This window comes from Panulirus ornatus, chromosome 32 (assembly GCF_036320965.1).
Source record: "Panulirus ornatus isolate Po-2019 chromosome 32, ASM3632096v1, whole genome shotgun sequence".
NCBI classification, from domain to species: Eukaryota; Metazoa; Arthropoda; class Malacostraca; order Decapoda; family Palinuridae; genus Panulirus; species Panulirus ornatus.
In genome coordinates, this window is record NC_092255.1 from 14,507,456 (window position 1) to 14,521,315 (window position 13,860).

At 44.1% G+C, this 13,860-nt stretch overlaps 1 protein-coding gene across 5 annotated transcripts in view; it reads right to left on the reverse strand.

Moving 5' to 3' along the window:
* Positions 1-13,860, reverse strand: part of LOC139759059 (TWiK family of potassium channels protein 18-like) — a 209,150-nt gene that overhangs the window by 81,678 nt on the left and 113,612 nt on the right. For 4 of the 5 annotated variants that reach the window (XR_011714990.1, XM_071680979.1, XM_071680980.1 and 1 more), the window contains 2 exons: positions 12,369-12,383; positions 841-1,013 (listed from right to left, as the gene is read on the reverse strand). Coding sequence is in view for 4 of the 5 variants with exons in the window: in XM_071680979.1 (XP_071537080.1) it covers positions 841-1,013; positions 12,369-12,383 (188 nt within the window). In the remaining variant the exon portion in view is untranslated. The remainder of the gene's footprint in view (positions 1-840; positions 1,014-12,368; positions 12,384-13,860) is intronic. The other variant, XM_071680981.1, reaches the window with a different exon arrangement.

The following is a 13,860-nucleotide window of genomic DNA, read 5'->3' on the forward strand; positions in this document are numbered from 1 at the left end:
AGCCCTTGTGACATAGCCTGTAGGAGACGTGAGGATTATAAAGAAGTGGGTGAGGCCCTTGTGACATAACCTGAAGGAGAGGTGAGGATCAAGAAGGAGTGGGTGAAGCCCTTGTGACATAACCTGAAGGAGAGGTGAGGATCATGAAGGAGTGGGTGAAGCCCTTGTGACATAACCTGAAGGAGGTGTGAGGATCATGAAGGAGTGGGTGAAGTCCTTGTGACATAACCTGAAGGAGGCGTGAGGATCATTGAAGGAGTGGGTGAAGCCCTTGTGACAGAACATGAAGGAGAGGTGAGGATCATGAAGGAGTGGGTGAAGCCCTTGTGACAGAACCTGAAGGAGAGGTGAGGATCATGAAGGAGTGGGTGAAGCCCTTGTGACATAACCTGAAGGAGGCGTGAGGATCATGAAGGAGTGGGTGAAGCCCTTGTGACATAACCTGAAGGAGGCGTGAGGATCATGAAGGAGTGGGTGAAGCCCTTATGACAGAACCTGAAGGAGAGGTGAGGACCATGAAGGAGTGGGTGAAGCCCTTATGACAGAACCTGGAGGAGAGGTGAGGATCATCATGAAGATGGTGTGGCTCCTTCTCCAGGAGGAGAATAGGAGAACCAAGCCATCGTACTGCATCTATTCATCTACTGTACATAGATGTACGGCATATCATAGTCTAGGCACGAGTGAGTCAAGTAACTAAAAATAAATAAAAAAGAATGATGAAAGGAGGGAAAAACAATAAAAGGATGGAAAAAAAATCTAAGGTTAAAAAAAATGGGAATAAGATTTAAAGATATAAAGAAAACGGAGCGGGCGAAGAAGACGAGAGGGGAGACTTACGTGCTGATCTTTTCCACAGTGAAGAGCGTGAGCTTCTCGCCGATGCTGAGGCCGGACTTGGCCTGTTCCATGGCGGCCTTGGCGGTCTTGGAGGTCTGCGACGCCACCCACTGGCTGGCTCCAACGGTGGCATCCTTCATGTGGCCCGACACGCTCACCGTCTTGTCCTTAACCTGTCCGTGTGTGAGGCCCCACGACGTACACCCGTGCGTTCACCACAGAACATACGCTCATGCATACGCCACAACATACGCCCATACATGCCCACAATATACGCCCGTGCATGCCCATAACATACATCATGTATACATGTCATGTATACCCACAACATACGCCCATACATGCCCACAATATACGCTCGTGCATGCCCATAACATACATCATGTATACATGTCATGTATACCCACAACATACGCCCATACATGCCCACAGCATATGCCCATACATACCCACAACATGCGTCCATACATATCCCCAGCATACGCCCATACATACCCACAACATGGGTCCATGTATACCCACAATATACGCCCATACATACCCACAACATGGGTCCATGTATACCCACAATATACGCCCATACATACCCACAACATGGGTCCATGTATACCCACAATATACGCCCATACATACCCACAACATGGGTCCATGTATACCCACAATATACGCCCATACATACCCACAACATGGGTCCATGTATACCCACAATATACGCCCATACATACCCACAACATGGGTCCATGTATACCCACAATATACGCCCATACATACCCACAACATGGGTCCATGTATACCCACAATATACGCCCATACATACCCACAACATGGGTCCATGTATACCCACAATATACGCCCATACATACCCACAACATGGGTCCATGTATACCCACAATATACGCCCATACATACCCACAACATGGGTCCATGTATACCCACAATATACGCCCATACATACCCACAACATGGGTCCATGTATACCCACAATATACGCCCATACATACCCACAACATGGGTCCATGTATACCCACAATATACGCCCATACATACCCACAACATGGGTCCATGTATACCCACAATATACGCCCATACATACCCACAACATGGGTCCATGTATACCCACAATATACGCCCATACATACCCACAACATACGCCCATACATACCCACAACATACGCCCATACATACCCACAACATACGCCCATACATACCCACAACATGGGTCCATGTATACCCACAATATACGCCCATACATACCCACAACATGGGTCCATGTATACCCACAATATACGCCCATACATACCCACAACATGGGTCCATGTATACCCACAATATACGCCCATACATACCCACAACATGGGTCCATGTATACCCACAATATACGCCCATACATACCCACAACATACGCCCATACATACCCACAACATGGGTCCATGTATACCCACAATATACGCCCATACATACCCACAACATACGCCCATACATACCCACAACATGGGTCCATGTATACCCACAATATACGCCCATACATACCCACAACATGGGTCCATGTATACCCACAATATACGCCCATACATACCCACAACATGGGTCCATGTATACCCACAATATACGCCCATACATACCCACAACATGGGTCCATGTATACCCACAATATACGCCCATACATACCCACAACATGGGTCCATGTATACCCACAATATACGCCCATACATACCCACAACATACGCCCATACATACCCACAACATACGCCCATACATACCCACAACATACGCCCATACATACCCACAACATGGGTCCATGTATACCCACAATATACGCCCATACATACCCACAACATACGCCCATACATACCCACAACATGGGTCCATGTATACCCACAATATACGCCCATACATACCCACAACATGGGTCCATGTATACCCACAATATACGCCCATACATACCCACAACATACGCCCATACATACCCACAACATGGGTCCATGTATACCCACAATATACGCCCATACATACCCACAACATGGGTCCATGTATACCCACAATATACGCCCATACATACCCACAACATGGGTCCATGTATACCCACAATATACGCCCATACATACCCACAACATGGGTCCATGTATACCCACAATATACGCCCATACATACCCACAACATGGGTCCATGTATACCCACAATATACGCCCATACATACCCACAACATACACCCATGCACACCCAAAACATACACCCATACATACCCACAACATACGCCCATACATACCCACAACATGGGTCCATGTATACCCACAATATACGCCCATACATACCCACAACATGGGTCCATGTATACCCACAATATACGCCCATACATACCCACAACATGGGTCCATGTATACCCACAATATACGCCCATACATACCCACAACATGGGTCCATGTATACCCACAATATACGCCCATACATACCCACAACATGGGTCCATGTATACCCACAATATACGCCCATACATACCCACAACATGGGTCCATGTATACCCACAATATACGCCCATACATACCCACAACATACCCCCATACATACCCACAACATACGCCCATACATACCCACAACATGGGTCCATGTATACCCACAATATACGCCCATACATACCCACAACATGGGTCCATGTATACCCACAATATACGCCCATACATACCCACAACATACGCCCATACATACCCACAACATGGGTCCATGTATACCCACAATATACGCCCATACATACCCACAACATGGGTCCATGTATACCCACAATATACGCCCATACATACCCACAACATGGGTCCATGTATACCCACAATATACGCCCATACATACCCACAACATGGGTCCATGTATACCCACAATATACGCCCATACATACCCACAACATGGGTCCATGTATACCCACAACATGGGTCCATGTATACCCACAATATACGCCCATACATACCCACAACATGGGTCCATGTATACCCACAATATACGCCCATACATACCCACAACATGGGTCCATGTATACCCACAATATACGCCCATACATACCCACAACATGGGTCCATGTATACCCACAATATACGCCCATACATACCCACAACATACGCCCATACATACCCACAACATGGGTCCATGTATACCCACAATATACGCCCATACATACCCACAACATGGGTCCATGTATACCCACAATATACGCCCATACATACCCACAACATACGCCCATACATACCCACAACATGGGTCCATGTATACCCACAATATACGCCCATACATACCCACAACATACGCCCATACATGCCCACAATATACGCCCATACATACCCACAACATGGGTCCATGTATACCCACAATATACGCCCATACATACCCACAACATGGGTCCATGTATACCCACAATATACGCCCATACATACCCACAACATGGGTCCATGTATACCCACAATATACGCCCATACATACCCACAACATGGGTCCATGTATACCCACAATATACGCCCATACATACCCACAACATGGGTCCATGTATACCCACAATATACGCCCATACATACCCACAACATGGGTCCATGTATACCCACAATATACGCCCATACATACCCACAACATGGGTCCATGTATACCCACAATATACGCCCATACATACCCACAACATGGGTCCATGTATACCCACAATATACGCCCATACATACCCACAACATGGGTCCATGTATACCCACAATATACGCCCATACATACCCACAACATGGGTCCATGTATACCCACAATATACGCCCATACATACCCACAACATGGGTCCATGTATACCCACAATATACGCCCATACATACCCACAACATGGGTCCATGTATACCCACAACATGGGTCCATGTATACCCACAATATACGCCCATACATACCCACAACATGGGTCCATGTATACCCACAATATACGCCCATACATACCCACAACATGGGTCCATGTATACCCACAATATACGCCCATACATACCCACAACATGGGTCCATGTATACCCACAATATACGCCCATACATACCCACAACATGGGTCCATGTATACCCACAATATACGCCCATACATACCCACAACATGGGTCCATGTATACCCACAATATACGCCCATACATACCCACAACATGGGTCCATGTATACCCACAATATACGCCCATACATACCCACAACATGGGTCCATGTATACCCACAACATGGGTCCATGTATACCCACAATATACGCCCATACATACCCACAACATGGGTCCATGTATACCCACAATATACGCCCATACATACCCACAACATGGGTCCATGTATACCCACAATATACGCCCATACATACCCACAACATGGGTCCATGTATACCCACAATATACGCCCATACATACCCACAACATGGGTCCATGTATACCCACAATATACGCCCATACATACCCACAACATGGGTCCATGTATACCCACAATATACGCCCATACATACCCACAACATGGGTCCATGTATACCCACAATATACGCCCATACATACCCACAACATGGGTCCATGTATACCCACAATATACGCCCATACATACCCACAACATACGCCCATACATACCCACAACATGGGTCCATGTATACCCACAATATACGCCCATACATACCCACAACATGGGTCCATGTATACCCACAATATACGCCCATACATACCCACAACATGGGTCCATGTATACCCACAATATACGCCCATACATACCCACAACATACGCCCATACATACCCACAACATGGGTCCATGTATACCCACAATATACGCCCATACATACCCACAACATGGGTCCAGTAACTAATATTACATATGTATATCTACATATACATTTTTTCTTTAATATATATACATAATTACAGCTCCAATAATTTGAAAATATATGGAAGGATAAGATCATATAAGCATATACATAAAATAAGATATGTACCGTATATATATATATATATATACATATAATGCATATGAACGGCCACATCCATATAACATACAAACCTCCATCGGCCAGGATCGAACCCGGGACCCCTGTGCAAAAGGCGGGAGCGCTACCGCTAGGCTATGATCGCCCCTAATAGGGAAATGACTATTCGAATACTATGTGCTCGAATACCCTTCGTCTCACGTTGGTGTGCAACGGGGTCTACACCGGTCATTTCCCATCATGCTCACACAACCAGCAGATAGCATTCTACTGAGCCTATCTGTACAACGCGGAGGTATATGAATACGAACATAGTGCACTATATTTGTATTCATATACCTCCGTGTTGTACAGTTAGGTTCGGTAAAATGCTACCTGCTGGCTTCAGCCAGCAGATACCAAGTGTATCGATCAACCCTTAAGAGGAGGATGAACAGCTGGACGAACTGTGGGCCGACTGCCCTACCCAGGATTCGAACTCGTGCAGGTCCGACCCCGGGGAACCTGTACATATGACACAACCAATATATATATATATATATATATATATATATATATATATATATATATATATATATATATATATAATCGGTGTATGGCACAACCAGATGTTTTGAGTATCAGATAGACGACAAAATCGCTATGAAACGCTACTACAATAAATCCAGTGTCACAAATACCATGTTTGTATGACACAACTAAGCTACTTGGACGTGTCACAAAAGCCGTTTCAGTCACTTGAACAAGGGGCGCATGAGTAGCACTTATCACCGAAGATGCAAGATCAATCACTTGAGCACCAGTTAAGTGCACCACGAACACACCAACCAACCACCTGAGGGAGATGGCGTTATGAACACCTTACACTTCCCGGAGGACACATCTCCCTGCTGCAGGAACGTGTCGAGGCAACCAACGATCTCGACCTCTACTCGTGGCGTCCGTGAAGCAAACAATGGCCACGACCTGGGCAAAACTCGACGATATGGACGAATCCTCCGCTTCGTCACGCGCATGTGATACACTGACTCACACATCATCATCTCCTTTTCCTATGCTTTGTGCTCCTCTGGGGGAACTGGTGAGGCCCATGGCATTGCTGGGATCACGCGTTGATCGAAGCTGTACCGAACCGCTTTGTCTCAAAGAGACTGAGGCATATGGTTCAGTACGGATGGCTTGAGAAGATTCGGCTAGAGCGTGTAGTTGATTCGAAGCTGCGTCAGATGCTTCGATCGGTGGATACAAGTGGTTCCAGTACTGTTTCGAAGGCTTCATTGAGTACAGTGCACATGGTTTCGCTTTGAGAGCTTCGACCAGTGCGTAAATAAGGCTCAGTCCTGCTTGGAAGGCTTCAATCAGTACGTACAGTGGTCTCTGAAAAGCTTCAAAAGCTTCGAACATGGCGTACTACGACTTCAGGTACGTCAGTGAACTTTTCGTCCGAGACAGCACATTGGCGGAACATAAATAACACGACAGGTGTAAATCCTTTAATTGCTCAGGAGAGAATTTGAACCCACTGGAGTCTGACTGTCCCCTAGTTCGAAAGTTCTCAGCAACTAGAACTCAGAATCCACCAATAATTGTCATAGATGGAGCGCTTCATTTGAACTGCGAAGGGTTCGTGGATTCGCTGCTGAACGTACAGGTTTCCTGACTTGAACACATTTATGAGAGAACTTCTTCTGAAGAAAAGTCTTTAGTTAAATGACAACGTTTCGCTCTGTCGATCTCTACCAAGTCAATGAGAGACAAAGAAAAAACTGTGGCTGATACTTGATTTGTGTGGCGAGGGAAGAGGTAGATGAGGTATTATGGTCTTAAAGGAGGAGGTAAGGAATGGGTAGATGAAGGGGTTGTCATGTGGGGACCTTATGGAAGAGCAGTAACGTAGGGAGAGAACAAAGAGGAATAGAGATCAAGGAAGGATGCAGAGGGTGAGAGGGAGATGGGGGAGAGAGAGAATGAGGAAGGGGCATAGGGGTGATGGAAGGGAAGGAGAGCATAAAGGAAAGAGGATTGTTGAGAAGGGAGGGAAAGAATTTAGGGAGGAAGGAGACAGGGTGTGAACCAGAGGTAATATTTAGGGAGGTGACGTGAACTGGGCTAACGGACCCACGTGATGTGGTGGTTAGCGTTGCTGACCAAGACACGGGCCACCAGGGGTCAAGCGCATAGGTTCGAATCCTGGTCGTGGCAGCAGGTCCACAGTTAATCCAGCTCTTCATCCTTCCCTAGGGGCTGGTCGGTATATAAACACGTCCAGCGTTAAATGGGATGGCCCGGATAAGGGCATTTCGGTTGCCTGTGACGTCTCAAGCTAACATAAAATACAGAAAGGTGAGCAATGAGGGAGGCATGACAGCGTGAGGAAGCATATGAGGAAGGAGGGGAGAGGAGAGGAACAGAAGGATGTTACGTCAAGTTGCAGGAGTTGCACTTCCGTCTCTTTGTCTTTCTGGGTTTACCACTGTGAGCTGGCCACAACAGCTGCTGTTTTTAGCATACCTTTCTTCCAATAATAATTCCTGGTGTAAATATTAATGCTTGTGCTCTACATATAAGCCACCAATATAGACTCTAGCTCTATACGTCAGTGAACATTACCTGATGTCACTATGACTGTCTGTTCTAATAATCTAGTAGCAAGAAACACCAATACAGCTTCAACAAACAATAGCAACTCAGTCACTAAATCTTTCACACATTTGAGAGGAAGTATCTAAGCAAACGGTTGTTTATTGTTTGGCTAAGTGTTCGTCAACATCCACTACCCAAACTTTCATCTCAATCTCCACACATGATAGTTTACTGTATAGTCAAGAGGTTGAATGTTTTTCTGTGGTTGTCTTCAGTGATGCACTTTATGACTATAAAACATATTAGTTGAGTTGAAGTGGATGCTATTTTCAATCTATTGAAATAATAAACACAAGAAAAAGAATAATTCTTTTATTAATATACTGTTTTGAGTCATTGCTTCAAAGCTCCACGAGTATCGATCAGTTGGTTCACAAGATCCAACCAGGAGTGAACAAGATACATGCTTATATATATATCCGGCCGGCGACGAACGTCTAGCCACACCGTCTGCACCATGCCCTCAATTGCTCTGGGATCTCCTCCTCTTTACCTCCCACTCCCGACACAGGATGGCCAATAAAATTTCGATTGGCTTTAGGTTAAATCCTTCTGCTACGCCAGTTAATCACCACCACTTCCCTGTGTGTCTGAAGCCACTATCTTACTACCTTGTTCGTACACACTGAGCTCTGGTCTGGCACGAAAAGGGATCCATCATGGATAGTACAGAGGATGACACTACAACTTCCATAATATGGCTTTATTCCTCACTTTCCCAGTCGACCATCACTGCTTACCAGTTCACCTGAACCAAGGACCCACACAAGTACCCAGAATGCCCTAGTCACTCACTCACTAGACTCACTCTAAGTCATGTATTGAGGGAGGTATATGGTCTTCCTCGTCCTCCAGCAGCGTCTAGCTCGCCCGCTCTGGCACCTACAGATGCAAGTCATTTACCGACTTCCAGAACTCGAGGTCAAGCGCGAATACTTGAAGTCTTGAGCAAAGCCTAGCTGATCATCCTCATCTGAATCATTCATTCTGTCCGTAGCAACTGGAACGTAATTGTATGTTACTAAAGGCATTACTGGGTTATGCCGGGATGAAAGGGCGGCTGCAGGCCATGAGAGAGCTGCCCTTGGACTCTTACGAGCTGTCTCAGTGATAGCAGTGCCCTTCTGACGAGTCTTAGTCGTGTAGTATATATGGTCGAATGACCAATGCTTCTCGCGCCTCTGTCTGTCTGCTGCCTGTGTACCCACCGCTGATAAACAGTGGAACGAACGCTGCCTCTTCTTGCTATCGCAGCCAACGTTCTCCCAGAAGCTCACGTTCCAGTGGTACGACCTCGACGAAATACGACGTCGAAAGGAAAGTTAGGTCCCATTACCGTATCTGTACAGACGACATATAAAAATTCTATTCCAGTCAAGATATGTAAATATAATAAATTATAATAAATCTAATCAGTATATTCATTACTATATCAGTATTACAAAACTGCTTCAATGATTATTGTATATTGAATATTGATATCATTTACTCCAAGTATAATCGCACTTACCAGGTTCAAGTTAGGGATAAGATTACCATAAGCCAGGCACAGTGTGAGGTCGACTTAGTGAAGGTGATGGTCCGTTTACTCTCATAAAATTTGCTAGAGAAACAGTATAGATATTTAGAACTGAATCAAAATAGAGTCTCTGAGTGCTCTATGCATCTCGATACAGCTTCAGTCAAGTTGTAACGGGTCTTTCCTGCGCGCGCAACTGTACGTCAGACGAAGTTAATTATACACCGGACAAAGAAAACGTGTTTTGCCGGACGGATGTCTGATGTATGTTGACTGAGCCTTGGGTATGATCCCTGGCAAGTGTGGCACATAAGCTGGGGAGGCTTCATGTGCGCACGTCCTGGCCTCGCACAAGGGCACGTTTGACGACCAGCTTGTCCACCTGCTTGCTTGCTACTTATATATATATATATATATATATATATATATATATATATATATATATATATATATATATATATATATATATATATATTTATTATTTTTTTTTCATTATACTTAACCGCCGTCTCCCGCGTTAGCGAGGTAGCGCAAGGAAACAGACGAGGAATGGCCCAACCCACCAACATACACATGTATATACGTAAACGCCCACACACGTACATATACATACATATACATTTCAACGTACACATACACAGACATATACATATGTACACATGTGCATGTTCATACTTGCTGCCTTCATCCATTCGTCGCCACCCCGCCACACACGAAATAGAATTCCAGCGAGGTAGCACCAGCAACAGACAAAAACGGCCACATTCATTCACACTCAGTCTCTAGCTGTCATGTGTAATGCACCGAAACCACAGCTTCCTTTCCACACCCAGGCCCCACAAACCTTTCCATGGTTTACCCCAGGCGCTTCACATGCCCTGGTTCAATCCATTGACAGCACGTCGACCCGGTATACCACATCGTTCCAATTCACTCTATTCCTTGCACGCCTTTCACCCTTCTGTATGTTCAGGTCCCGATCACTCAAAATCTTTTTCACTCCATCCTTCCACCTCCAATTTAGTCTCCCACTTCTCGTTCCCTCTACCTCTGACACGTATATCATCTTTGTCAATCTTTCCTCACTCATTCTCTCCATGTGTCCAAACCATTTCAACACGACCTCTTTTGCTCTCTCAACCACACTCTTTTCATTACTACACATTTCTCTTACCCTTTCATTACTTACTCGTTCAAACCACCTCACACCACATACTGTCCTCAAACATTTCATTTCCAACACATCCACCCTCCTCCGCAACCATATAACATTGTTAGAACCACTATTCCTTCAAACATATCCATTTTTGCTCTCCGAGATGAAGTTCTCGCCTTCAACATATTCTTCAATGCTCCCAGAACCTTCGGCCCTCCCCCACCCTGCGACTCACTTCCGTTTCCACTCCCAGATATCTAAAACACTTCACTTCCTCCAGCTTTTCTCCACTCAAAGTTACCTCTCAATTAACTTGTTCATCAACCCTACTGAACCTAATAACCTTGCACTTATTCACATTTACTCTCAACTTTCTTTCACACTCTTTACCAAACTCAGTCACCAACTTCTGCAGTTTCTCACCCGAATCAGCCACCAGCGCTGTATCATCAGCAAACAACTGATTCACTTCCAAAGCCCTCTCATCCGCAACAGACTGCATACTTGCCCTTCCCTCCAAAACTCTTGCATTTACCTCCCTAACCATCACATCCATAAACAAATTAAACAACCATGGAGACATCACACACCCCTGCCGCAAACCGGCATTCACTGGGAACCAATCACTTTCCTCTCTTCCTATTCGTACACATGCCTTAAATCCTTGTTTATCAATGAGGTCTTAGTTACATCTTTTCCTTGTATATCTACTGAGTGTTCTACGTCTATTATCTCATTCTTGTATCTCCCCTAACGATGTGATCATTACACGAAAGTGCACTTGGGAACTCGTCGTGTTTCATTTTCCTCGTGGTTATCAGCATATATATATATATATATATATATATATATATATATATATATATATATATATATATATATATATATATATATATATAATAGTGCTACGTTTCTTCGAAACATACTATAAAAGTGACGTTAAAACTGATACATTTCTTCGAGTGTGTGTGTGTGTGTGTGTGTGTGTGTGTGTGTTCTAGGGGTTTTATAGTCGCTGTCAAGCACATAGTTAAGCAAACAATGCTAAGTGCAGTAGTTAACTTGGGGTATTGGGTGGTCTTTGTGACAGAAAACGATCGTAGGACAAACTATTCCAAACTGGCACATGTAAGGGAAGCTTTGTTTCCTACTTATGGAGAATATTTTAAGATCTACCGCGATACAGCAACAATAACATGGACTGTAATGTGATACTACAAAGCTACAGTAGAAGCGACAGAGGCATGCAGAAGTTAATCTGATCGTAACTTACATATGCAAATGGGTTCTGAAAATAGAATTATTCATCTCTGAATAAGAGAACAATCCAGTGTACCTACATCAACTGATGTATAATCAGAGTCATTAAACTAGAACTATTTAAGTTATATGAAAATAAAAATTATCAGTATTATTGAAAAGATCTTGGAGAATAATTATTTGTGAAACCTTAGTATATATATATATATATATATATATATATATATATATATATATATATATATATATATATAAAGTGATGAAAATGACTATTGTACTCTAAAGAAAAATATGAGCTGAAACTTTCAAAAGTTACTTCCAGCAACAAATTGTTTTGCTGAAAGTAGAGAAAGTTTTAATGGCTTTAAAATGGACAGTGGTAAAAATAGGGATGACTGATCTAGTCACTCACTAAGATATCCTAGCCCCCTAAGGGTATTTCAGTCATGAATTGTTTCAAAATGTTGGAAACACCTTGATCTATATACGTGTGTGTGTGTGTGTGTGTGTGTGTGTGTGTGTGTGTGTTTACTTGTCATATACCTAATTTTACATATGGTGAAGAAGTTCTACTCTTGTGGGTTCTATTGCAATCTCGACCTTCGTGTTTTCTACATTTCACTATTTCTTTGGTTATCATCTTCTTCCATATTTCTTCACGTCGTGTCTTACTCTTTGCTCGCTCACCTTCATGTGTAGGTTAAGTTCCGTTGGGTCAGGTATCGTCTCATAACATCGGATCCAAGTCAAGATCTTCGTTGAGGGACTAAAAGTGATCGTATTCCTCGTCTTCCTCCTTCAGTCTCCCGATCTGGGCCAGGTTATGACTAATGGACCTCTTCAGTTCACCTCATTTGATCCAGGTACAGTCTATACCATCCCCTCTCCTGACACACCCCACCTCCTCCCTCTCTCTTGTAAGTCTACTTATGATTTAGATGACCACGTCAATGGTTCAAACCCCTTTTGTGTCCCATATCATAATCTCTGAACATCTTGGTTCAAGTGCTTTAAAAAGGAATACTTAACTTGTATTCATATTTTACTTTCTGGACATTTTACGTGATGCGGATTTCTTGTGAGAGACTGAATACTATACCGGTCCACGTCCCTGTCACAGACGCTTCCTGTATCTCCTTCATGGTCAGACAATAGCCAAAGCTTCATTTCACAAGGATCCATCTTCAGGGCATCAGATTTGACACCGAGTCGAATTTCATTAATCCGATGAGTGCTCGAACCCATCTACGTCTCCGAGGAGTGTTCGAACCCATCGAAGTCTCTCTGCATTACGTCGCAATATGGAGTACTCCTGATCTTGTTAATTTCTCTCTCAAGTTCTATGGTTGAGGTATCAAAACAGCAACAGCGACGGCTCCCCAAGACTGATCCTTGTGGAACACCAGTGGTATTCTTACGTGCCTGGGGGAGAGACACGTCTGTCATGGGTACTTTGGATCCTCTTTATCTCCATCATCACTCCTGTCTGGGAGTCTTTACCATCC